Genomic DNA, 25,462 nt, shown 5'->3' on the forward strand with positions numbered 1-25,462 from the left:
AACAATACTGAATACTGTTATTTGGCGGTAGAATAACTGATGAGTGAGTGGTACCTACCCAGACGGGCTTGCACACAGCCCTACCACCAAGTAAAAACAGTAAAATAGTTAAATCATTTTAAATGATTGTTTTTATTCCATCACAATCCACTTATCACTGTTGGAGCAAATGAGTCTGGAGACTATCGGCGAACGCAGCCGACGCAGATGCAGTATGGAACCAGGATTTGGGGCACCTGAGTTCAGGAGTGGATTAAGTTTGACTGATGACAAAGATCAGTTTTTCTTTTTGCCTTTCCTCGATACCACTTTTTTTTTAATTTAGTCATATCAAATGACTTCCTGATGTAAACTTCAATAATTTCTTAAATTTCCGTCTTCATTTTTAAATAGAGAGTTATCAGAAATACTTATAATTTTGGAGTTCGATACTCCAAGACATAGAATTCAATTATATTTTTTCCATCGATATGTGTAAAACTTTTGTATGTATAGTATGCAATACATTGAATAAAGATATACATATGTTAATACTCATAAAAAGGATAGTGGAAATCCCAATAATGTAATAATAAGCGAAATAACAAATACCAAAACCTTTACAGCTCCTTTCGAAAAGAATAAATGCTGAACTATTCATGTTCAAGAAGTACTAATCGAATTGCAAGTAACAAAAAAATATCCATAACAACACTTCACATTTTAAAAATAATTTAACTACAGAACCACTAACGTTTAACTACGATGCAACTTTATCGATATTAATGATTCGCACATCACAACACTCAACGTACAAATATTAACCATAGTATCATTCAGAGAGTTATAGAGTGTGGAACATAAAATCGTTAAGGCCAAGGTAAGGAAACATAAGTTATATTTATACTCTGTTGTTAGACAATTGTGCAAAAATAATTTAAGTAATGTTTTTACGAGTGTTTCCGAATTTTGTGAGAGTACAAACAATTTAATTTTAATATTAAATAAATTACAAAATAATTTATACTTGGTGGTATGGCTTTTTGCAAGCCCGTCTGGGTAGGTACCACCCACTCATCAGTTATTCTACCGCCAAATAACAGTACTCAGTATTGTTGTGTTCCGGTCTGAAGGGTGAGTGAGCCAGTGTAACTACAGGCACAAGGGACATAACATCTTAGTTCCCAAGGTTGGTGACACATTGACGATTTAAGGAATAGTTAATATTTCTTACAGCGTCATTGTCTATGGGCGATGGTGACCACTTACCATCAGGTGGCCCATATGCTCGTCCGCCAAACTATACCTTAAAAAAAAGAGGTTTTCTTAAATGACGAGAAAGTTTTTTTTTTTTTTTTTTTTAATTGATACAGAGGCACAGGCAATAGTGACTATAATTAATAATGATATCGGTTTAATATATATGACAAACACATGGGTAGTTCTAATTAAAAGTATATATCGTAAATTGAATTCATTACAAAAAAAGTAAAGTAACAGCTTGTAAATTTCCCACTGCGGGGCTAAGGCCTCCTCTTCCATTAAGGACAGGGTTTGGAACATATTCCACCACGCTGTTTCAATGCGGGTTGGTGGAATGCACATATGGCAGAATTTCGATGAAATTAGACACATTAGACACTTTCCTCACGATGTTTTCCTTCACCGCCGAGCACGAGATGAATTGTAAACACAAATTAAGCACACATATATATAGTGGTGCTTGCTTGGGTTTGAACCCGAAATCATCGGTTAAGATGCGTTCTAACTACTGGGCCATCTCAGCTCCGAAATTTAACTCATTGGTTAGTAGTAGCAAAACAGCCGGTCGCAGTGATTTTTTCAACTATTAATATATAATCGTCATAATACCAATAAATTAGCCAATTAACCCAAACGTGTTCCATTGTAGGGGTTGCTCGTCAGTTATTAGCAGCCGTATTATATGTCCTTCCTTGAAGTTAAAGCTTGTTTCATAGCAAATTTCATCGATTTCGGATCAGTAGTTTGGCCGTGAAAAGCACTAGACAGAACACACATGATAAAGGATTAATATAAATGATTTTAGAATTGTATCAATTGTACCTCTTTATAATATTAGTATAGATATATAAATTTTCTTACAATATATAAAGTACTACAATATTTATATAACAAAAGGGCTTTATATAATTCTATATTACAAAGTACTTGTAAAATACACAGAGGATTTGTCAAAAAATTATCATGTTAAGTTTTTTTAACAATAACGTTTTTACATATAATTTTATCGCATATGAATCAATCATCGCTATGTTTCCAATTTACAGCAAATCGTAAATAATTATCAACTAAGTCTTCCACACGAATCAATTCGTCCTTTTGCGAGAATCATATAAAAAATCTCCGAGTATCCATTTCGCAGCAAACGATTTTTTGGTTGTACATAATTTTGAATCGGTAAAATCTTCTAAAGTTATTTTATTTATTTTTATAGCACACACAATTATAACTAAATTACAAATTTGGATAATTCTTTCATTTTTTTATCGTTTTTCTTTCTAACTTGTGATAGGTCACATAAAATATTGTTCACTGCGGCTTCACCGCGTTTAAGAAAACAGCATTCCGTGTTTCCGTTCGAGTTCATACTTGCTTTATATGATTGAACTACCACTTAGGTAGGTAATAAGTCAATATAACACTATGATAATGACACCAAATTTAGAATCTACTTTCCGAACCGGTGGTAGCTCCACTTCATTGTTAATTGACGATTCAAAAGTGCTTGTAAAAGCCGACTTGAATAAAGTTTATTTTGATTTTGATGTTTGATTTTACAAATCTTTTACAGTACAACGGTCAATTTGCGGTGGTAGTCAAGTAGAATAAGGTTTCTCTTTTATCAGTTTTTTTTTTTAAATTAAGCTAATATTTCCTCTGATGTGTTATATTATTTTCAAATGTTTGAAAATAAATTCCTAAATAATACTTCTAAGATTTATATTTTTTAATAATATTTTAATATAATTAATTGCTAATCACTTAAAATACAACTCTTAATTACGCCGAAAATGTATAAATTTATACGCGCGTACACAAGGTACTTGCACCTTTTGTTTCAACAATATTATTACCATTAATGTAATTGAATGTATTCTGAATACGCAAAACAACAGAGATTATATTAATGTTTATATTAATTAATCATAATTATTTAATGTGTCACAGATATTATGTACGTCATTCTAATTGGCGCGCTGTTGCTGAGCAGCGCGTGCGCAAACGACGATGCCCAGTACGTCAACGTGAAATCCGTTAAGGGTGGTCACAGGGGAGGCGGGGCGTACAACTATAACCCTGGAGCCAACTATCCTAAGTACTCAATTGCATACTTTATTTTTTACTATTAAATTAAAATTTTACAATGTGTAGATATATTTTCTATTATAGTCCCAGTTTCGACGTAAATGTTCTTGTTTCGAAGATTACTCCTACATACAAAAATGTACATATATATTATATAGATTATTTTAGACTAGTATAGATTCAGATTGACGGCTATATATTGGAATATAATGCTATCGATAAATAAGTAAAATATCAGAGATCAGTGAGAATCTATTTTTTTAGTTTGTTGGCAAAGACTTTGTTTTAATATATATTAAAATTTCACCTATCAGTGACAATTTATAAAAGATATTATAATAATCACTTACCTGTTGTATCTACTGTCTTATACACTAGACACAACGGACTGATTTTTTTTTTAATTCTCAATACAAGATAGTCTTGCCTCCTTTGTAAACCATTTTTTTTTATGGTATAGGTTGACGGACGAGCATATGGGCCACCTGATGGTAAGTGGTCACCATTACCCATAGACAATGACGCTGTAAGAAATATTAAGTATTCCTTAAGTCGTCAATGCGCCACCAACCTTGGGAACTAAGATATTATGTCCCTTGTAACTGTAGTTACACTGGCTCACTCACCCTTCAAACCGGAACACAACAATACCGAGTACTGTTGTTTGGCGGTAGAATAACTGATGAGTGGGTGGTACCTACCCAGACGGGCTTGCACAAAGCCCTACCACCAATTTTCAACAAGCTCAGCAAACAGTTCTTAATAATAAAATAAAATACACGTGGACCCTATAAAAAAACTTCTAAATTCGTGTATTACGCAGTGTAGCAGCTTATATTACCCGCCTTTTTGTTTTATATAATTCTAAGTACTTTCATATTTACCACGTGCAAGCGGGGTTATCTGAAATTCATAAGTCTTCTTTAAGGAAAATATCAAATTTATCTCTTGAAAAATATTTCTGGACAAAAGCTCTTCCCACTCGATAAGCAAGGCGTGAGGAAAATTTCAAGTGTACGCAACACTTGAAAGTTACCTCACGCCGACGCCTTCCTAGATCCTGTACGTAGTTTTAAAAGTATTTGTTTTAAAATACAATCTTGTTCACCGTATATACCTAATAAATTTCAAATAAAACTAGGAAGGCAGGAATGTTGTTGATGATATCCTTGAGGATTCGTAGCAAGTAAAATCTATGAGATGGTTCATGTTACATAATACAGCTTACTAAAATGTATTTATTAAATCCTTAACACAATATATTTAACTAGTAGAAGTAGTTATTAGTCGAAGTAATCCTCCTTTTGTATCACGTTATTTTGTCAAATTAAATTGATAAAACGTGTATCACTTGACATAATCTATTCTGTTCTGATTTTCTTTTTGTAACTACCAAACGATTGATGATTATGGTATTATTATCTTATAATATTACCTATAAATATTTAATCATAAACTAATTCGTTGATTCTTTTTATAGTTTCGGCAGCTATGGCCTGCGTCAGAATATGACACAACATGGCTATGCAGCTCAGAACGTCTCTCAACATGGCTATGGTGTCCAAAACACGTCGCGTCATATTGACTTCGAAGTGGGAGTTTGCTACATCGAAGTACCGTAAGTAATATATAACAATAAACCTAGATTCTACTTTCGTCGTCTATAATTCCTTTTTTGTTACGATAGATTATTAAAATATAGTCAAAAAATTATTTATAGATCATAACGTAACTGTTCTAATCTTGAAGACAATGTAACAGGTAACTAATATTCAGATAACAAAATACAAAAAATGTGCAATACTGTTAATATCATTACGAATCACACAGCAAACACAGAATGCACAATTATTACAAATAAATAAATTCCGCCTCGTGAGTCAGTAATTTACATGACTTCTTCTATCTCTCTATATTTTTCTATAACATTAGCAAAAGTCGAGCTGAATATGATATTTCTGCCAATATAATGTAGGATCATATTATGAATTCTAGTGCTTCATAAGCAGTCGCAAATTTAAACCTATTTAATCTATGCTTTGAACATTTTTTTTTCAACCGGAGAGACCAAAGGTAATAGACATTCCTCATCCCTCTATAATGTTATTAACAAACATGTAAATATTTATCCAATGTTATAATGAGGCTATCGCTACCAATGTTATAATATTGGTAGCGATAGCCTCAGCCTTAATATGATTCTACCAGTGTTGGATGACATTGCACCAGTGATCACTCACATTATAAATTATTCACTTTCATGCAATGTCTTCCCAACACTCTGGAAAAGGGCTATCGTTATACCTCTTCCCAAAACCAGCAATCCTACCTCTATGTCCCAATATCGTCCTATATCTATCCTCCCTATCCTCTCTAAGGTCATTGAGTCCATTGTACACGAACAACTTTATTCCTTTCTTACAACTTACAACCTGTTATGTCCTTTCCAATCCGGTTTTCGTCCATCCCACAGCACTGTTGGTGCCTTGCTGAAGATAACGGAGGATGTGCGGTGGGCTATGGATAACACCAAGCTCACTGCAATTGCTCTATTGGATTTTAGCAGCGCCTTCAACTCCGTTGATTTTGACATACTTCTTGGTACTCTTCGAGCAGTCAACGTCTCTCCTCTTGTTATTAACTGGTTTCATTCATACCTTTTCGGACGCCAGCAATGTGTAAAAACCGACGATTCCTCGTCAGATTGGTTAGAGCTCACGGCTGGTGTCCCTCAAGGCGGCGTACTTTCACCATTACTGTTTTCTATTTTTATTAATAACATTTCCCGATTTATTACTTCTCCCTTCCATCTGTATGCAGATGATCTACAGCTTTATCGACATTTTAGTTTGGCTGAGCTACCCAGGGCTGTTGATTTATTGAATATGGACCTGTCTGCTATTCAGTCGTGGGCTGGATCTTTTGGCCTTCTTGTGAATCCCAAAAAATCACAAGCCATAATTGTTGGCAGTAGCAGGCTTAGAAGCAAGCTAGACTGGGGGCTAGTCCCCAAACTACTTTATGACGGGATTCCAATTTCTTACTGCGATTCAGTTAGGAACTTGGGTCTTGTTATTGACTGCAATATGTCCTGGGTGGCCCAAGTCAATGATGTTAGCAAGCGGATACACTACACTTACCACTCTCTTAAACGTCTCCAATACTTTCTCCCTTTCAGTACAAAAATTATGCTAGCGCAATCTCTTCTTCTACCAATCCTCGACTACGCTGATGTCTGCTTTTTGGATGTGACTGAGGAGCTACTTAATAAATTAGAGCGTCTTCAAAACCTGGCTATTCGGTTCATTTACGGCTTACGTAAATATGACCATATATCTGCATTTCGTACTCAACTTAAATGGCTCCCTATCCGCCTTCGCCGTGATATGCACATCCTTTCAGTCCTCTTTAATATTCTTAATGATCCAAATTCTCCTGCTTACCTTCGCTCCCGTTTCAATCTTCTTCCTCCTCCAACACGTTCTAGACGTTCCTGTATTACTTCAGAGTTAGAAGTGCCTAAATGTAATACAAAGTTTCTGCTTAACTCCTTCACGGTACGTGCAGCAAATCTCTGGAACAGTCTCCCAAAATCCATCCAAAAGAGTCCAAATATCAACCTCTTTAAAAAAAGAGTAAAAGAGCACTTTCTCTCACAACTTTCATAAATTTGACAAATTTACCATTATCTTTTTTTTTATTTATTTATTTATTTATTTATTTTCGTACGGTAGATATATTTATAATATTTGTGTATCTAGATGTAGTATAAGTATAATAATTTAATATATATGTATTTATTCTATTATATATATTTATGTAAGCGTAATATATATTATATTAATATTGTTTCTTTTATATAATGTTACTAAGAGTATCTAATGTTGCACTATTTATACCTGCTATATAACACTATCTCTTACAGCTGTGGGTTGGCTGGAAGAAATTTCTTTTAGAAATAAGCCCGCCATTGTAAACAAAAATTTCATGTTTAAAACTTCTGTGTAAAATTTCTCAGTGCAATAAAGAGTATTATATATATTTAGCTAAAAATTAAAAGCCATAATGGGATTGAATCTCTCATACTACTACTCCAATCAATGTGTCGTTCAGAATTAAATACATTATTTAAAAAGAATCAAACACAGACACACTAAATCACAATATCAAATCTAATACCTGTTTCATTTTGCAGAACAGCCAGCTTGGTCCATGACCCTGCTCGTGCCCCCGTTGGTAATGGAGTAAGTAATATTATAAATTTATTATAATTAATTGCCTGCTGTAACATAACATATTATGAGGAGGAATTCGGATAATGTTGTAAGGAAGGTCTTGAGCATGAATGTGGATGGATATTATATTATATTATATATATGGTACAGGACCAAATAAACGATGGACGGATTGTGTGAAAGAAGATATGGTTAGATGAATGTTACTTGTGAGATGACGTCCGACAGAGAAGTATGAAAGGAGAAGACATGCTGCGCTGACCCCAAATAAAATTCGGATAAGGGTAGGAGAATGAAAAAAAATAATTGCCTGCTATAAATATACATAGCAATTGAAATATGTCCTACTGATTATTTAACTTTTTTTCCAGTCGAGGCCCGACCTCAGCCGTATCAGATCCTGCTGTCAAGGATACATAAGAAACATATACAACTTCAGAATCTGTGATCCTGTTTGCAGTCAAGAATGTGTGAATGGTCACTGTTCAGCGCCAGAGACGTGCACATGTTTCCCTGATCATGTTAAAAATGTAGCTGGCTTTTGTATACCAACCTGTCCCATAGGATGTCAGAACGGTCGCTGTAGTGGTGGCGAATGTTTGTGCAAAGAGGGGTATAAGCTGGATTCAGACAGCAAATTCTGCGTACCTGCTTGCAAAGAAAACTGTGGTGGCTTAGGTAAAAATATTGACAAAATATAAACATAACATTCCTAAAAAATTCGAATTTTAATTCACCGTCAAAATAATTGAAATTTGATGCATCTTCATTTGGTTGTCAAGCTAGTTGATACCTAAATACTGACGGTGTTAATCTAGCATAAGAATTATTTACTTATTTTATATGAAAATCATATATCATATTGATACAAATATAAAAGAAAGAAACTTTGCCAATAAAATTAACACGATATAAATTTCATTTTTAGGAAATTGTACTGAACCTAATACCTGTAAGTGTAAAGTGGGGTATCAACCTACTCCTGATGGAAACTGCAAGCCAGTTTGTGATAATTGCATTAATGGAGACTGCGTCGCACCGAACGACTGCCGCTGCAAACAAGGATATAGCAGAGATCAACAAGGAAAATGCATTCCTCAATGTTCTCAGTAAGTTTTACTCATGTTGATTGATCATTCACAACGAAGGCTTTAATTTTATCATAACTTTAACTATAATGCCAAGTTACGTCACCAGAAATAATTTAGCTAAATAAATAAACAATAAATTTATATTTTAGGGGATGTAAACCAGACGGAAGATGCGTGTCTCCAAATGTCTGTGAATATCCGCAAGCAGCAAGGCCTACAAATACCCCTCCTCCTTTCCATCCAACGAATCCACCAAACCGTCCTATCTACCCTGGTGGTGAATTACCTAGAGGGGACATAGGTGAAGATGGACAGCCTGGACAACGGTACCCTGGTAGAAACAACACAGTTAACGGCACTTTTACTCAAGATATACCTAGAAATCCATTGTACCCCGGAAATCAAGTCTATCCTGGCAATCAAGTATATCCTGGAAATCATGCGTATCCTGGAAATCAAGTAAACCCTGGAAATCAAGCAAGCCCTGGAAATCAAGTAAGTCCTGGAAATCAAGGTAATCCTGGAAACCAAGTTTACCCAGGATATCAACCTATTCCTGGAAAGCCAATTTATCCTGGAAACCAAATGTACCCCGAAAATAACATGAACCCAGATCATCAAATGTATCCTGGAAACCAAATGTATCCTGGAAACCAAATGTATCCTGGAAACCAAATGTATCCTGGAAACCAAATGTACCCTGGAAATCAAGTATACCCGGAAAATCAAATGTACCCTGGCGTACAAGTTTATCCTGGTAGCCATGGCTATGGCAATCGAGGCCAGTACGATTATCAAGGTCAGTTTGATGTGCAAAGCGGAAGCCACAGAGAAACCGAAATTCAAGGTCAAACTAGCTACAATCAATTTTCTGAAAGCCAAGTTTCCAGCCAATGCTCTCAACCATGTATCAATGGCGTTTGTATTGGAGACAATATATGCCGCTGTAACCCGGGTTATTTATCTGATGCAAACGAGCCAAACAGGTAATTATTATTTACTAAATGTGCACTAAGTATTTTCTGAATAATTAATGTAAACCAGCTTACTATGCTAATTCGAATTTTATAGGCGAATGTGAGTTGGTAACTTATCCATTCAGGGGTAGCATGGGGCACATAGGATTCAATCAATCAGCACGCGACATGCATCCGTTCTACGCCAGTTCACAATTTGACCGGTTCCCATCGATAGATTACAATATAGCGTCAAATAATACGTTTAATTGCAATCATATTTCACGGTTCAAAATATTTCGACAGGTTATCTAACGAATATTATAATCTTACGGTGACATATATATTCCAACAACTAGTTAAAAAGATATGTTGAAACAAAAATAGCACTTAAAGTTATGAATTATTAATTTACCAATTTCCATAACTTTTAAACTTAAAGTTGTAGTACTGTATCTCGAAATAAGTAATTAATATATAATTAGCGAATGTTATAAGAAACACAGAGATTGATTAATGTTATTGAATTGCTTAAATTTTCTTATAGATGCATTCCCAATTGCCCTGGTGGCTGTCCCAATGGTATCTGCTCAGCGCCTCACTTCTGCATCTGCAATGTCGGCTATTATAAAGACACCAGTGTGAAGGGCCGCCCAGCTTGCGTGAAACGCATTCGCCGGTCAGTCGACGATAAACAACCTCTAAACGTTGCTGAACTTCTGATATTTGACGTACCTGATTATTAAAGATTTACGTAACAATTATTTTAATAAAGCTCTCATAATGAATATATACATTTATTTATTTTCTTCCTCATTAAAATTTATTTATGTTGACGTATAGTCAGCAGTGCCTTTTAAGAAGAACTTTTCATTAAAAATAAGTAGGGGACATGGCTACTATTTGAAAATACTTAACTTAAAGAGGTATATGAATAATATCGTGTTTAAAAGTTTCTTATTTATGTATATCTTTTAAAGGCTTGATTATAAAAGTAGTCTAAAAAGTAAGAATATATAAACACTACACATGCCTGCAATATGTTGGTGGGTACAAATAGCTGGTTTTCAACCGACACAAGCAGTTTTCCTCGTGACGTTTTCCTACACCAAAACATGTAATTTAATCGCATCTAAACTTATCATTGCGCCTCGAAAGGAAAGAAAACCTCAGATATTTACAGGCTGTTACAGTTTAGTGCATACTATTACATGGCCTAGTAAACTTAATAAGATTTTGTTAAAAATAATTACAATAGTGCGCTGCTGAAGCTTAGATTTCAAAATCGTTTAATAAAACCAAAAACATAATTTTAATTGTATAATTATAAAATACACTAAAATACAACATCCATTAATATACTCATAATAGATAAATAATAAATTAAATTTACATAACAATCAATCCTCTACTTGCTTCTCATACCAGAAGGAATAGAGAGAGGAGATATGATATATTCTGGATTAGTTTCTTTTTATATTTGATAAACAAATATTGATGTCATTCATAACGAACAATTCGTATAACAAAATTAAAATAGCAACAATGATTTACCAAACAACATATTATACTAGACTCAAAACAATTAGATAGTAATCGATAAAAATAAATATTGAAATCGGTGAGTTGTTTTGGTTGATTCTTCTCTAATCTAAAATTTAGCTTTCCGAGCCAGCGATATTATTTGTTTCAGCTGGCTATTATAATGTTTTTTATCAGGGATTCTCTTGCTAGCTTAAAAGACGTATTTTTGAGATCTTTAATTTTGTTCTTTGTGCATCATCTTCAAATAACTCATATCTCTCTGTATAGAATGACATGCTTCACTTTCTCTTTCGCCTGAAAAAAAGGAAACTCTAATGAGACAAGTCTCAAATATCATATTTTACTGCTTTGAATTCTATACAAATAATGCCAGTAACAAAATGTCAGATGTAATAAACATTCAGCGATTTACATATTCTACTAACACAGTCCAATTATGGTTTGTTCGATGTTGCATCGCAATTTAATCGGAATCGTATTGTAACCGATGCAAATACGAACAAATTGGCCCCCCATTAGTATTCATTTAAGGTTTACTTTTGTGATGAATAGTAGGACTTGATCCGGGATGAAATAGGCTTCCAGATTACTTACATACAGATTGTGATGTAAGATATAACACAAAATAAATTAAGAAATTGTTTCGTAAAAAAAACCTAATAACTGATTAACTAATAACTGTTCATCGAAACGTCCTCTTTTAATTATTGTACCACATAAGTGAATTGTTTTTAAGTTATAGAGAGCTCGAATTGAATTATGGTCGTAAGTATCCTTCGTGATTTATCACGATAGTATCCAATGCAGCGTCTATTTTGTCACATAGATCAAAGCTCTGGCTTTATTTTTGACAAATCAATTACAGATAATAGTGGAAATTATTGTTAAATGTTTCAATAATACCTAAGATAATGTTAATTATAAAAAGGTCATAAATTTCCGGTAAAATATTTTTTTAATTTGTCTAATAATGAACTCTTAAATTACAGGCAGGAAAAACTCTTAATGAGTATCCTCTTTGAAGTAAGAAATCGACCTCGTCCATAATATTTCATGCAATTTCCTCGATAAAAGCTTTAATATTTTAAAGTAAATTCTTTGTACGTATGACTAGTTCCATTGGTTTTATTACTTTATCATTGCCATTAGCTTGCCAAATGACCAATAGAATACCACTATAATCAAATTAAAATTTGACCTACAGCTAATACTAGTATCCATAGCAGAAATACTTATTAACTACTGTTAGGTACTCCTAATAGATAAAAATAAGCCTATTATGCAATAATAAAAGTATACCTTCAATAATATAACTACCTCCATGACACATTCGGGCCACTGCTTTCCTCTTCACAATAAGAAGGATGAAAGCAATCAATGTTACAGCAACTACGGTTACAGCAATGTAAATCCAATAATTTGACCTGAAAAGACGTATTTAGTATAAAAGATGGGCTTTTACTCAACACCTATTTATTTTTATTTTTATTTGCTATTTCTTTTATTTGATTGTATAATTACATATTTACTCGGTAATGTGTATTTGTGTCCACAGCAATACTTTGCACTGTTGTATTCGGCTAGGAAACATGAGTGAGCCAGTGTGCCGATACAAAAGGCATGACATTGTAGTTTCCGAAGTGTGAATTATTAATATTTCTGACAACACAAATGTCTGTGGTATGTATAAGTGATGTCCATCGGGTGACCCCTTTGCCCGTCCAATCTACCTGTATTATTTTTATATACATAATACAAAAATTATTGTTAGGAAAAAGCATAACACATACCATATGCTTTCTTTCTGATAAATCGCATCAGTATTAATATCACGAGCTTCGTCTATGGGTGACACGGTCACTTCTGCATTCTCTCTGGTTCTTTCATAATCGCTTGTCTCCGTCACAGATATTGTACTATCTTTTTTATCAATACAAGTGGAATCGTTACATTCTGCAGATGCTACTTCTGTTGTGGTTACTGATATATCTACACAATTATCAGGAGCTACACAAATACCGTTACAGTTTTTACATTCAGGGATACACAGAGAGTCATTTGTGTTATCCATATTCAATTTATAGCCAGCGTGACACCGGCATACATCTGGTTCAATACAGGTACCAAAGACACAACCGTTATTACAATACGGTTCACAAATACCTAATTGAGTTTTATTCCAACCTTCATTACATTCGCACACATTAGGACTTACGCAAGTACCGTTTGGACAACCATTGGAACATTGAGGAACGCACGTTCCATTTAAAGTTTTTCCATAACCAGATTCACATTCACAAACATCAGGCTCGATACAAGTACCTCCTACACCACAGTCAATGTTACAAATGGGTATGCAGTCACCAGTTTCATTTTTACGCCAACCGCCATTACATACACAATTGTCAGGAGCTGCGCAAATTCCGTGAAGACATTCTTTAGAGCACGTGGGTATACATGTGCCATTATGAGATTTTTCATATCCAGAATCACATTCACAAACATTTGGAGCAATGCAATATCCCCCACCACAGTTAACATCACAGCGTGGTACACAATCATCTGAGCTATCTTTATACCAGCCATCGTCACAAGTGCAGTTTTCTGGAGCGACACAAGTTCCATGAGGGCATCCATTTGAGCAATACGGTAGACAAAGATTGTTTTCAGTTTTCCTGTAACCGTTAAAGCACTCGCAGGTATCCGGTGCAACACAAGTGCCGTTTACACAGGCTTCAGTGCAGATTGCTTGGCAAGTTGAATTAGTGAAAGTATAACCGAAATTACAATCACACACGTCTGGTCTGATACAAGTGCCATGACCGCAACTCGTTTGGCAAATTGGCAAGCAATTGTGTGGATTATCCTGATCGAGTTCATATCCTTCGTTGCAGGCGCATTGACTCGGACTCTTGCAGTATCCGTTTTTACAAGTCGGTCTGCAGATCGGATTACATTTCAGTCTGGAATTAATTTTATTTATAATTAGAACTCATGCTATATATTTAATCAAATGAATATAAAAGTTAGACTTGATTCAACTAAAATGTTGGCAAAAAGTGACCAAGACTAATTGTAGTTAAAGTATCTTGAACAGAATCAATGACAAGCCTATTATAATGAGCACACACCGATATAAAAATAGATCCATTTAAAATAAAAAAATTAAGACTTTTTTATTCAATAAATTTAATTAATTAATGTAACGTGAGGAAAAATGTAAGAAAAACAAGTGTATTCCGTTCGTGACCTTATTTTAATAATGGTGTTCTTATCAATAGCCTTACGTAAGAATGGAAAAATGTTTGACCAGCACATGTGTTTACAACTTTTTATATTATCTACTGTGCTGTAACGTGCTGGATAGCGCTACGTCACGACAATATATGTGATTTAACTGATCACTCACACACAAACAAACAAAAAATACAAACGTGCTAAATCTTCTCCCAAAATTAAAAAAAGAAAAACGATTTTATGCTGATCTTTATGTCATAAATTAAATATATGTTCTAAATTTCAGCTATTCAAGTTCAGAGAATGTGCGTTAATAGTCAGTCAGCTCAACATATATATCATTTATAGATATAAAGTTTAAATTATAAGCTTATTACAATCATGCAATTATTGTTTACATAAATAAATATATTTACTGAAGTGATGTGTCATCCTCCATGTAACCAGCACAGCAGACATCTTTGTTTTCCACGACTTGTTTCTACAATCACATAAATATGATATTATTCTTTTTTTTACACATTAGCCTTATAACTATGCAATAAAAAAAATTAGCATCAAAATCCTCGAAAAGTTAAGACGTCTCAGTATATATGAAGGCCATATACAGGCTGTTACATTTCTTTACATACGATAGATATATATTTTGATGAGATACGTCACTATTGTCCATTAATCACATACACTACCGCCAAGCAACAATACACAATATGCTAGTCAGTTAAAAGACGAGTTAGTCTGTGTAATTACTGGTACAAGGACCATAATACCATAGTTCCTAAGACTGTTGGCTCATGCCAACGTCTGTGACCACTTACTATCTGTAAGAACTAGCGCGCACTGGTAACTTTTGTCATGAGTCATGAATATGTATGGAGGTGCGCGCACTTTACGACGTGACAATTGAGTGACATTTGTGTCTGCATCTGTACATATTCACGTACAAGAGTAACGAAAAAGTCGCCGTGACAAAAGTTAGCAGTGCGCGCTAGTGCTTAGACTATTTGCAAGTCTGCCAATTTTTAAATAAACGTCACTCAAACATATGTTATTTGTCATTGGAATATTCCAAAACAATTCAATCTGTAATAATGATATCGAAAAATATGCTAACAAGATTGTTGATAAAAGTAAGAAAGCTATGACTTACCGGTACCATTCTCTGATCTATATAGGAGCGCCACCTGGTCTTGGTACATCTATACCAACAGTTACCCTGATAGGTCTCTTTGTAAGAGCGTACGAATGTTTCGGGGACCCATCGCATGAAACTGTAACATGTAATAAAACTTTTCAATGTTAAATGTCAGTACAACTGAATTTGTTTTTTGGCGGACAAACAAATGAGTCACCAGATGGTAAGTGATCACCACCAGGTAGACATTGCCACCGTAAGAACTATCAATCATTCCTTACATCTGCGCCACTAACCTAGGCAAGTTATTATATGGCAAAATATGACATAGCAACTCTATGTAAATAAATGTATTTGTTTATTACGCCCTATAATAAATTTGCTAGAAAATTTTCAAAATAAAAACGCAATTTTATTATAAAATCACATAATGTGATAAGTTTCAGAACTAACCCGTTTAAAAATTATTAAGTTTAAAATTATCTTCAGGATACACGAGAGGTGCTGTTTATAATAAAATCTACTGCTATTGATATGAAATTTATAGTTTTACGACTAATAAAAATAATTAAACGATCCTATATTATATTGATTAACTTAATCAAAAACAAAGATATTTCTCAATATGCTAATGTGCTGGACATTGATATACATAAGTTTGGTTGCTTGTAATACCACTGGCTACAACAAACAACAACAACAGCATGTAAATTCCCACTGCTGGGCTAAAGGCCTCCTCTCCCTTTGAGGAGAAGGTTTGAAGCTTTATGTCCAGACAGCCACCACTTAATGTCATGTACTTAATTTGTGTTTATTGTAATCTTGTGCTCAGAGTTGAAGGAAAAAATTGTAAGGAAATCGACACGAATCTGGTTTCAATAAAATATAATCACGGGTATATATTTTGGAGCTACTCGGGGGAGACGGAATCACACCTCCTCAAAGGGAGATCAGGCCTTAGGCAGAGGGACAATTACAAGCTATTCATTTTATTTCTTTTTAACAGCTTTGCAAAACAGATGGAATTCCTTTTTACTTTCATTTTTATTATAAGATTATTTTTGTAGTAATTTGCGTGGAGTTAATGTATTAAATTATTCTTTATGACAACCAAACTATAACAAAACAACAACAACAACAAACAACAACAACAGCCTGTAAATTCCCACTGCTGGGCTAAAGGCCTCCTCTCCTTTTGAGGAGAAGGTTTTGGAACTTATTCCACCACGCTGTTCCAATGCGGGTTGATGGAATACACATGTGGCAGAATATCTATGAAATTTGTCACATGTAGGTTTCCTCAGGATGGTTTCCTTCACCACTGAGCACGAGATGAATTATTAAGACAAATTAAACACATGAAACAGCGGTGCTTGCCTGGGTTTAAACCCGCAATCATCGGTTAAGATGCACGCGTTCTAACCACTGGACCATCTCGACTCATTACTACTACTGACTATAAATTATGTAAGTTACTAAAGGTGCAAAAATCTTCAATTATTTCCTTAATATAATGGGACGTCAATTTAACACGACCATAATTTAGTACTCTACACGCGGGACCGTTTAATGTTTTTGAGTTCCAAAGAAGTAAAGTTCAACTACCAAAATCGACGCTGAGATTTTCTTGATAAAACTTGTAGTCGTATAAGTAACCCACGACACCCAGTTAGTCATATTGAATATTAATGGGACACGTTATTGTTTCCTTGTAAAATAATTAAGAAATCCCACTTCGCATATTATACTTAAGTTATAACAAAACACACTTACGTCTGTCTCTCTGTACATAATTGTGTGTCTGCGAAAAATACAAAAGTCAATATTAAACCCACACCAAAACACAGTTTTTCTAGTTGAAACATGTTACCACAAGAAATGATCTTATTAGCACCAGCAAATATTGTGAAATGATTAAAGTATAGGAAATTGTTCATTGTTCTGTAATCAGAACAAAATGCCTACTGTTCATCGTTTCTAGGGCGTCCATAAAATATAATATATAACAGGGCAATTTTAATATGAAACCTTCAAAAGCATAGAGTAAAATCAATGCGTATATCATGACGGGAAACGGCGTGACGTTCTGTGCTGGGGTTAGATGGACCAGGACGCCCAAATTGGGGAGGAAGGGGGTGGTAGTAGCAGACGACTTTAGAGTCTACCGCCTCTCGGGTAGCATAGCCTTAGTACTGTGCCCTACGTATATTGGTAGATTCGGTCCTGGATCGTTACATGTAACCTTTATGGTTAAAGCCTGTTACGCTATCTTATAGTTGTCTCTCCGTTCCCTCGTGTGTAAGAGGCACTTGGTACGTATACTGTTTTGTATTTTTAGTATTTAATGTACTTAGTAGTTTATCTATTTCTTTGTCTATTTATTGTTTTTCGTTAAATTGTTGTTTTTTAATAAGAATACCACTAAACACATTATGCAGTTATCAGATAGCCAAACCGTTTATTATTGAAAAATTACATCCAAAAATATTTATCATTAATAATTTGACTTAAAAACATGGTCACTATAATCATCGCGAATTATTCTAACTATATTTATACTAAATGACAGACTGCGTCCGTTTTTAATATTTCCATTGATAAATGATTTGTCATCGAAACGATGAGAATAGTTTGATCAAAATATATACGATTGACAATGTCTAGAATTATTTTAAGCTTTTTATCATTGTATTCAACAGTAATATTTATGTTGTTTCGTGTTATATGTCCGTCAGTTGTGTCGTCGTGATTATATCAGCCGAACTTAACTGCACACTGTACCGAAGATATGTACATGAAGGTTGTTTGATTATTTTATGTATGACTACAACTAAATTTACTATTTTTTTTTCAATTGAATAAAAATTTTGTTTAAGGAAATCTGCCTCAGTATAAATATCCATTTGATAGTAGGTTTGGTGCAATCCCGTTTTCGGAGGTACTTACCACTCAGATATTCTATCAATATATTCATAAATATATGTAGATATTCTATCTATCCATCAATCAAGTATTTGGTATTATTGTGTTCCGGTTTGAAGGGTGAGTGGGCCAGTGTAACTACAGGCACAAGGGACATAACATCTTAGTTCGCAAGGTTGGTAGCGCATTGGCAATGTAAGGAATGGTTAATGTTTCTTCCAGCACCATTATCTCTCGGCGGTGGTGACCACTTACGATCAGGCCCCAATACTCGTCCGCCAACCTATATATATATAGCATAAAAATACATAAAAATAACTGTATAAATATAACTATCACGTTCGGGATGCAGATTCTATAACATAAAGTAAAACTCGGTAATTCCCCTTTTTTTATTAATCACACAAATGTAATTTACAAATTAATTTAGTTATACTTCATGAAAATTATAATTTTTTACTTGGTAAGGCTTTGTGTTTTCTCGTCTGTTCAGATACCACTGTATTATTTTTTGTTTTCTTAGAAATAACAAAACATACAATTTGAAGTTTGATTAATACGATTTAAATTATTAGTGATACTAATAACGTCACCTTAATTTACTTATGATATACTATAACTAGTCTCTTGTAATTTTTCAGCATTAATGATGACCAGCTTTGCCAGAGCTTTACCCGAACCGATACGACTTGGTAACCTTCAAGAAAAGAGCGTACTCCTTCCTTAAAGGCCGGAAACGCACCTGCAAGCACCCTGCAGATGTCCATGGGCAGTAATAATCACTTTCCACCAGATGAGCCCCTGCTCGTTTGCCCCCTATAACATAAAAAACGTAGAATGTACAACATAGGGATCATATAATTGATGGAGATAATAAGTGGTAACCAATGTCCATACACGTTCAAAGAGGGTAATTACCGAACTATCGCTTAAATCGCCAATACGCCAACACGGTTGGTGACGCATTGGCTATTTAAGTCAAACATTACTTTTAATATAATATAATTAGTATAATTATCATTCTCCTGCCCTTATCCCAATTTTATTTCGGGTCGGCACAGCATGTCTTCTCCTTCCATACTTCTCTGTCATTATCCGTTCGCGTAGCACCACATATTCCTCTCAGCATTCTCATTTCCGCAACATGCAATTGCCAATTATTTTTTGTTCTCAAGTCAGTTGTGTTTTACGGGGCTTGAACCCACACCTTTGGGTTATGGTCATATATGTAGTAAGAGCCTGTAAATTTCCCACTGCTGAGCTAAGGCTTTTCCATTTGAGGAAAAGATCAGGAGCATATTCCACGCTGGTTCGTAAATTCGCAAGTGGCTAAAGGCTATTATATAAATACATAAAATCCAACAACAACAACAACAACAGCCTGTTAATTCCCACTGCTGGGCTAAAGGCCTCCTCTACCTTTGAGGAGAAAGTTTTGGAACATATTCCACCACGCTGTTCCAATGCGGGTTGGTGGAATACACATGTGGCAGAATTTCTATGAAATTTGTCACATGCAGTTTCCTCACGATGTTTTCCTTCACCGCTGAGTACGAGATGAATTATAAGGACAAATTAAGCACATGAATCAGCGGTGCTTGCCTGGGTTCGAACCCGCAGTCATCGGTTAAGATGCACGCGTCCTAACCACTGGGCCATCTCGACTCTTGATATAAAATCCAACGCAATAATATACAAATATAAGGTTTACATTAATTTTTAATACTAAATAATTATCTACAAAGCCATAAAGTATTATCTAGGTAATATTTTCTTAAAGTAATTCTACTTTACAAGTTAAATTCTATATGATAGAAATTAATACTTTAACCTTAAATAACAATCACACCTCATGCATTTTTCATCTCACATATGTAAGGTTGCCATCCGTCCGGGTTTCCCTGGATTTGTCCCAGTTTAGAGGGCATCCGGAGAGCGTCCGGGAAAGGTTTCATTTGTAGACCTTAATTCATTAAACAAATGTTTTTGTTTAATATTTCAAGAATTTAAAAAGCTAATTTATATAAACAATTTGTAACAACTTGTAATATGATTCTGTTTGTTAAAATAATGAATGAATAAAAAAGGTGATTTATGACATTTTACACTGATTTTTATTACACTGAATATGTTTAAAAATCATGTTGATATGTCCGGCTTTCGGACCCTAAAATCCGGGGTTTTCTCGCGTCTTGTCCTGCTTTCTATATTTTAGAGATGGCAACCCTACATATGTACAATCACAAAGAATTTTCTTAAGTCACACACACACACATCTGTACACATAATGCATTTTTATAAAAACACTTAAATCTATAGCAGTCTCTGGCTATATGCTTCGTCCCAGTTGAATTGTGTCAATTTGGGTTACCTAGTTCAATGTTTTGCCGTCTTACATCTGAAAAATAAAAAAAATTGTTAAAAACAAATATACCAGTACTAATGTATAAATAAATTCCTCGATTTTGGGCATAAAAGTTCTTCTAAAATGTTTGTGTGCTCCAAAACATTAAAGTAAAGTAAACAACAATGGCAGTTTTTACTTGGTGGTAGGATTTTGTTGACGTTGTAAGGTACACTGACAAATTCCATAGGTAGCTTCTTTAAGTCTACTTCTCTAAATAAATAAAAAAAACTCATGATACCAACATATATAAGAGATTATGTATATAAATAGTTATATCGAAGGTATAAAATAATGAATTAAATAAAAGTATATATTACTGTATGTCTTAGCCTTATATCGCCGATACACTATTGTCGTGGCATAAATGAAGGCAGCGGCGATGATCAGCGAAGATATCAGAATAGCGACAGATTTTCCCGTTGACGACGAACTAGAAAATAAAAAAATATATAAAGACTTATTGCCGTAAAAGTATATTAGTAGGTATTAGTGTTGATATTGGTAAGCCTTAACATTGAATTTGCCGATGCTACATCTAAGTTGTATCGTACTATACCTATTTAAATAAAATATTTCATGTTAACTTAAGATTCCAGAAAAAAAAATGACTAGTACCTGGCTAAGAAATTTATTTTGGAAGGTATCTTTAATATAATTTTGACAACAGTAAAACTTATTGCTTATTTAAGTAAAATTCGATTCCATAAATACCTTTTATCTTTTTCTTCATCCGTTGTAATGGGTGCATTTTCTCCCAACCTTAACTTTACTTCCGCTGTTGGTTCATCGATTTCCTTGTTTTCGACGGGTTGCTCTTCATCCGTGCTGACTGAAGTATTTCCATTATTGCTAACTGATGGCACTCCATCCTTGCCTACTGATTGAACTCCATCCTTTCCCACTGATGGCTCTCCATTCTTATCAACTGATGGCACTCCATCATCGCTCCCTGATGGCACTCTATCCTTGCCCACTGATGGTACCTCATTGTTGTCTGTTGATGGCACTCCATCTTTGCCAATTGATGGCACTGCATCTTTACCTGCAGGTGGAAGATCATCCTTGCTAACTGCAGAAGCATTTTCTTTGCCTTCTGATGGCTCTCCATCCTTGCCTACTGATAGCACTCCATCTTTACCTGCGGGTGGAACACCATCCTTGCTAACTCCAGAAACAGTATCTTTGCCTGCTGGTGCCTTTTCATCTTTGCTTACTAATGGCACTCCATCCTTGCCTGTTGATGGAAGACCATCCTTGCTAACTTTAGAAGCGGTATCTTTGTCTGCTGGTGGTACTCCATCCTTGCCCACTGGTGGTACTCCATCTTTGCCTGCGGATGGAAGGTCATCCTTGCTAGCTGTAGAAGCACTGTCTTTACCTGCTGGTGGCTCTCCATCCTTGCTTACTAATGGCACTCCATCCTTTCCTGTTGATGGAAGACCATCCTTGCTAGCTGTAGATGCACTGTCTTTGCCTGCCGGTGGCTCTCCATCCTTACTTAGTAATGGCACTTCATCCTTGCCTGTTGGTGGAAGACCATCCTTGCTACCTGTAGAAGTACTGTCTTTGCCTGCTGGTGGCTCTCCATCTTTGCTTACTATTGGCACTCCATCCTTGCTAGCTGTAGAAGCACTGTCTTTTTCTGCTGGTGGTTCCACGTGGTCACTTATCAATGGCACTCCACCCTTGCCTGCTGGCGGAAGGCCATCCTTGCTAACTGCAGAAGCACTGTCTTTGCCTGCTGGCGGCTTTTCGTCTTTGCTTACTATTGGCACTTCATCCTTGCCTGTTGATGAAAGATCCTTGCTAGATGTAGAAGCACTTTCTTTTTCTGCTGGTGGCTCCACATGGTCGCTTAACAATGGCACTCCATCCTTGCCTGTCGATGGAAGACCATCCTTGCTAGCTGTAGAAGCACTGTCTTTGCCTGCTGGTAGTTCTCCATCCTTGCCTACTGATGGCACTGGATTTTCTAGTTCTTCCGTTAAAATGCTGCCATGAAACTAAAAAAAAAATACATGTTTTTACATGCAGAAATAAAATTTTAAATGTAAAGATATACGAATAGTCGTATGGCTAATAGTAATAATTTCATTAAATTATTATTTCCTATTTCGGATTTATATGTGTACAAACAAAACGAGAATACTAAATCCTCAGATTTTAAAACAAAAGGAGAAGCACGCGTAATTATAGCGAGGCATTAAAAGCGAATACGAAATCAAAAATGAATACAAATTATCGTCAATGTGTGTATTAATTAACAATTTGTTGTGTGAATAATTGAAGTAGCTCCCTAGTTGATGCATAGTTTTCCTCCTACATTTTACGATTTCATTAAATAAATAAATATTCGAGTCGAGATGGCCCAGTGGTTAGAACGCGTGCATCTTAACCGATGATTGCGGGTTTAAACCCAGGCAAGTATCGCTGATTCATGTGCTTAATTTGTCTTCATAATTCATCTCTTGCTCAGGGGTGAAGGAAAACATCGTGAAGAAACCTACATGTGACAAATTTCATAGAAATTCTGCCACATGCGTATTCCACCAACCCGCATTGGAACAGCGTGGTGGAATATGTTCCAAACCTTCTCCTTAAAGGGAGAGAAGGCCTTTAGCCCAGCAGTGGGAATTTACAGGCTGTTGTTTTTGTTTCTTGTTGTTGTTAAATAAATATTAGACAACATCACATACATTACTCTGATCCCAATGTAAGTAGCTAAAGCACTTGTGTTATGGAAAATCAGAAGTAACGACGGTACCACAAACACCCAGACCCAAGACAACCTAGAAAACTAGTGATAATCCACATCGACTCGGCCGGGAATCGAACCCGGGACCTCGAAGTGGCGTACCCATGAAAACCGGTGTACACACAACTCGACCACGGAGGTAGACAATTAGGTAATATTCGTATAGGAATGTCACTAGTGATTCTAATAGTTTTCCTTTAAATTCTTAAAGAGTTGACATTCTTTGATTTTGATTATTAAAAAGGAATTATACTCATCGAATTCCTTTTAGTTGTTGCTTATTCATATTAAGCAGCATACTTTGTTCTATCTTGCTGAAATTCGGACGCTTTCCGGTATTTAGTTCCAATTAAATGATACACAACACAACTCTAATCCTTAATAAAATGAAAAGCATATTCATTTTATAAGTTCTTACCAAAAAATATCAAAATGATTTTGGAAAAAAAGTAAGTAATGTAATCTACTTCATATATATGTATATACAATTTGTTAAAATTAACTCTATGGCGTTATATTTTGGTTTGAATAAAAAACCTAATCCTAAATATCAATTGTTGTGATCCAATTATCACAATTAATAAATACTAAACGTGCTAAGCATCTAAAATACGATGTGGAAATAAATAACACATTACCAAACTTATGGCAAGCAAAAAATCATGTTGTATCGTATACAAATACCTAAGACTGAGTTACCGACTGAGTTAGTTAACCTGAACGCATTCTCAATTCAACTAAATTTAACTATTATAAAGTAAAAATATTAGAAGCAAAAAAATCAATAAACTAGTGTGTTTTAACTACAGTAAATATTAAAATTTCACAAATAATTTAGTGCCTGTTTGATGCGATGTATAAATTAAATACATATCATCTAAACTTGTACGAAATATATTTTAACTGAAGTTACAAACTATAATATAAAAAAAAAAAACTTACCACTATCAATATTAAACAAATTAAATACAAGCGCATTTTGAATTTGGGCGCTCACAGCAAAGGTCAATAATACAATGAAAACGTAACGCCACGAAGGACTAATCAGTTCATGTGAGCTCATTATTAATATTTGTTATTATTTATAATTATAATTAAAGCATGCTTTACAGCTAAACTTTATTAATATAATTTGCACACAGCACTATGTGCGCTATGATCCTGTATAATATTTTCTTTAGAATTTCAAAAGACAATGATATTGTTGTTTTGAAGATTAATTTGCTAATAATTGTAATAATTATTTTGTTAAATAATCAATTTCATACCAAGCAAACATAATTATTTGCTTTCAATTTATCAATTTTAAATAAAACAACTTAATAAACTTTCGTTTACAATGCACTTTTGTGTTAACACTGCTCATAGAGGAAAATTATTAATAACGTCGATCCGAAAACTAATTAATACTCGTAAAATTGATAAATTTTAAACGTGAATAATACTTGTGTTACCGAATTACTGGGACAGATTTCGTGCTGCATGTAAAGTAAGATAAACATACGTCAAAAATTATTATTATTAGCTTTTAAGTTTTTACTTCATAATTTTCCTGGAGGACCTATAATGAAAAGCCTAAAACTGTATTTAAAATATTAATTCCTACTATAAGAATATCTATAAAAAAATATGCAATAATTTGTAAATTGTAGTTAACTGTATTAGAATTCGTGAATTGTAATCAAATCAATTTAATTCTACATCCATGAGATAGAAAATTTAAAAATCTGCAATTTTACATATATCTGTATATAAATATATATGTATGTATTATTTATAGATATCATAAGATATCACTTTCAAAATGAATTTCGGGCATTATCTTTTAGTCAAAAGGTCAGAAGTGCACAAT

At 34.5% G+C, this 25,462-nt stretch overlaps 3 protein-coding genes across 5 annotated transcripts; 1 reads left to right on the top strand and 2 right to left on the bottom strand.

The window, feature by feature from the left end:
- The first annotated feature begins 754 nt into the window (after positions 1-754).
- Positions 755-10,399, top strand: LOC124532309 (fibrillin-1-like). The gene is made up of 8 exons (XM_047107158.1): positions 755-859; positions 3,190-3,337; positions 4,808-4,945; positions 7,523-7,571; positions 7,934-8,240; positions 8,491-8,671; positions 8,803-9,639; positions 10,157-10,399. The coding sequence occupies exons 2-8, from the start codon at positions 3,195-3,197 to the stop codon at positions 10,353-10,355; spliced, it is 1,854 nt and encodes a 617-aa protein (XP_046963114.1). The 5' UTR covers positions 755-859; positions 3,190-3,194; the 3' UTR covers positions 10,356-10,399.
- A 552-nt stretch (positions 10,400-10,951) lies between these two features.
- LOC124532240 (multiple epidermal growth factor-like domains protein 10) lies at positions 10,952-17,478 on the bottom strand. 2 transcript variants are annotated; one of them, XM_047107019.1, is made up of 6 exons: positions 17,300-17,478; positions 15,542-15,662; positions 14,808-14,872; positions 12,945-14,117; positions 12,472-12,578; positions 10,952-11,448 (listed from the first exon to the last, which is right to left on the bottom strand). In XM_047107019.1, the coding sequence occupies exons 1-6, from the start codon at positions 17,461-17,463 to the stop codon at positions 11,369-11,371; spliced, it is 1,710 nt and encodes a 569-aa protein (XP_046962975.1). In that variant the 5' UTR covers positions 17,464-17,478; the 3' UTR covers positions 10,952-11,368. The 2 variants fall into 2 exon arrangements, with proteins under 2 accessions (XP_046962975.1, XP_046962974.1); XM_047107018.1 differs by having other exon boundaries at positions 12,454-12,578.
- Positions 17,479-20,149: 2,671 nt separating this feature from the next.
- On the bottom strand, positions 20,150-24,681 carry LOC124532242 (mesocentin-like). 2 transcript variants are annotated; one of them, XM_047107021.1, is made up of 5 exons: positions 24,553-24,681; positions 22,759-22,858; positions 21,567-22,641; positions 21,173-21,285; positions 20,150-20,846 (listed from the first exon to the last, which is right to left on the bottom strand). In XM_047107021.1, exons 1-5 carry the CDS (start codon positions 24,586-24,588, stop codon positions 20,806-20,808), a joined length of 1,365 nt encoding a protein of 454 aa, XP_046962977.1. In that variant the 5' UTR covers positions 24,589-24,681; the 3' UTR covers positions 20,150-20,805. The 2 variants fall into 2 exon arrangements, with proteins under 2 accessions (XP_046962977.1, XP_046962976.1); XM_047107020.1 differs by having other exon boundaries at positions 21,567-22,858.
- Positions 24,682-25,462: the final 781 nt, after the last annotated feature.

The sequence above is a fragment of the Vanessa cardui genome, chromosome 9, assembly GCF_905220365.1.
Source record: "Vanessa cardui chromosome 9, ilVanCard2.1, whole genome shotgun sequence".
NCBI lineage: Eukaryota > Metazoa > Arthropoda > Insecta > Lepidoptera > Nymphalidae > Vanessa > Vanessa cardui.

What these genes read in the sequence shown, in the direction of transcription:
- LOC124532309 (XM_047107158.1), top strand. Translation starts at nt 3,195, where the DNA reads ATGTACGTCATTCTAATTGGCGCGCTGTTGCTGAGCAGCGCGTGCGCA. An exon ending in CCTGGAGCCAACTATCCTAA is followed by an intron (nt 3,338 to 4,807) that starts GTACTCAATTGC and finishes TTCTTTTTATAG; the next exon opens with TTTCGGCAGCTATGGCCTGC. An exon ending in AGAAAACTGTGGTGGCTTAG is followed by an intron (nt 8,241 to 8,490) that starts GTAAAAATATTG and finishes TTTCATTTTTAG; the next exon opens with GAAATTGTACTGAACCTAAT.
- LOC124532242 (XM_047107020.1), bottom strand. Translation starts at nt 24,588, where the DNA reads ATGCGCTTGTATTTAATTTGTTTAATATTGATAGTG. An exon ending in TTTGTTTAATATTGATAGTG is followed by an intron (nt 22,859 to 24,552) that starts GTAAGTTTTTTT and finishes TTTTTTTTTTAG; the next exon opens with TTTCATGGCAGCATTTTAAC. An exon ending in ATATAAGGCTAAGACATACA is followed by an intron (nt 20,847 to 21,172) that starts GTAATATATACT and finishes TTTATTTTTCAG; the next exon opens with ATGTAAGACGGCAAAACATT.
- LOC124532240 (XM_047107018.1), bottom strand. Translation starts at nt 17,463, where the DNA reads ATGAACAATTTCCTATACTTTAATCATTTCACAATATTTGCTGGTGCT. An exon ending in TTATGTACAGAGAGACAGAC is followed by an intron (nt 15,663 to 17,299) that starts GTAAGTGTGTTT and finishes TACATGTTACAG; the next exon opens with TTTCATGCGATGGGTCCCCG. An exon ending in AGGTAGTTATATTATTGAAG is followed by an intron (nt 11,449 to 12,453) that starts GTATACTTTTAT and finishes CCTTTTTTTCAG; the next exon opens with GCGAAAGAGAAAGTGAAGCA.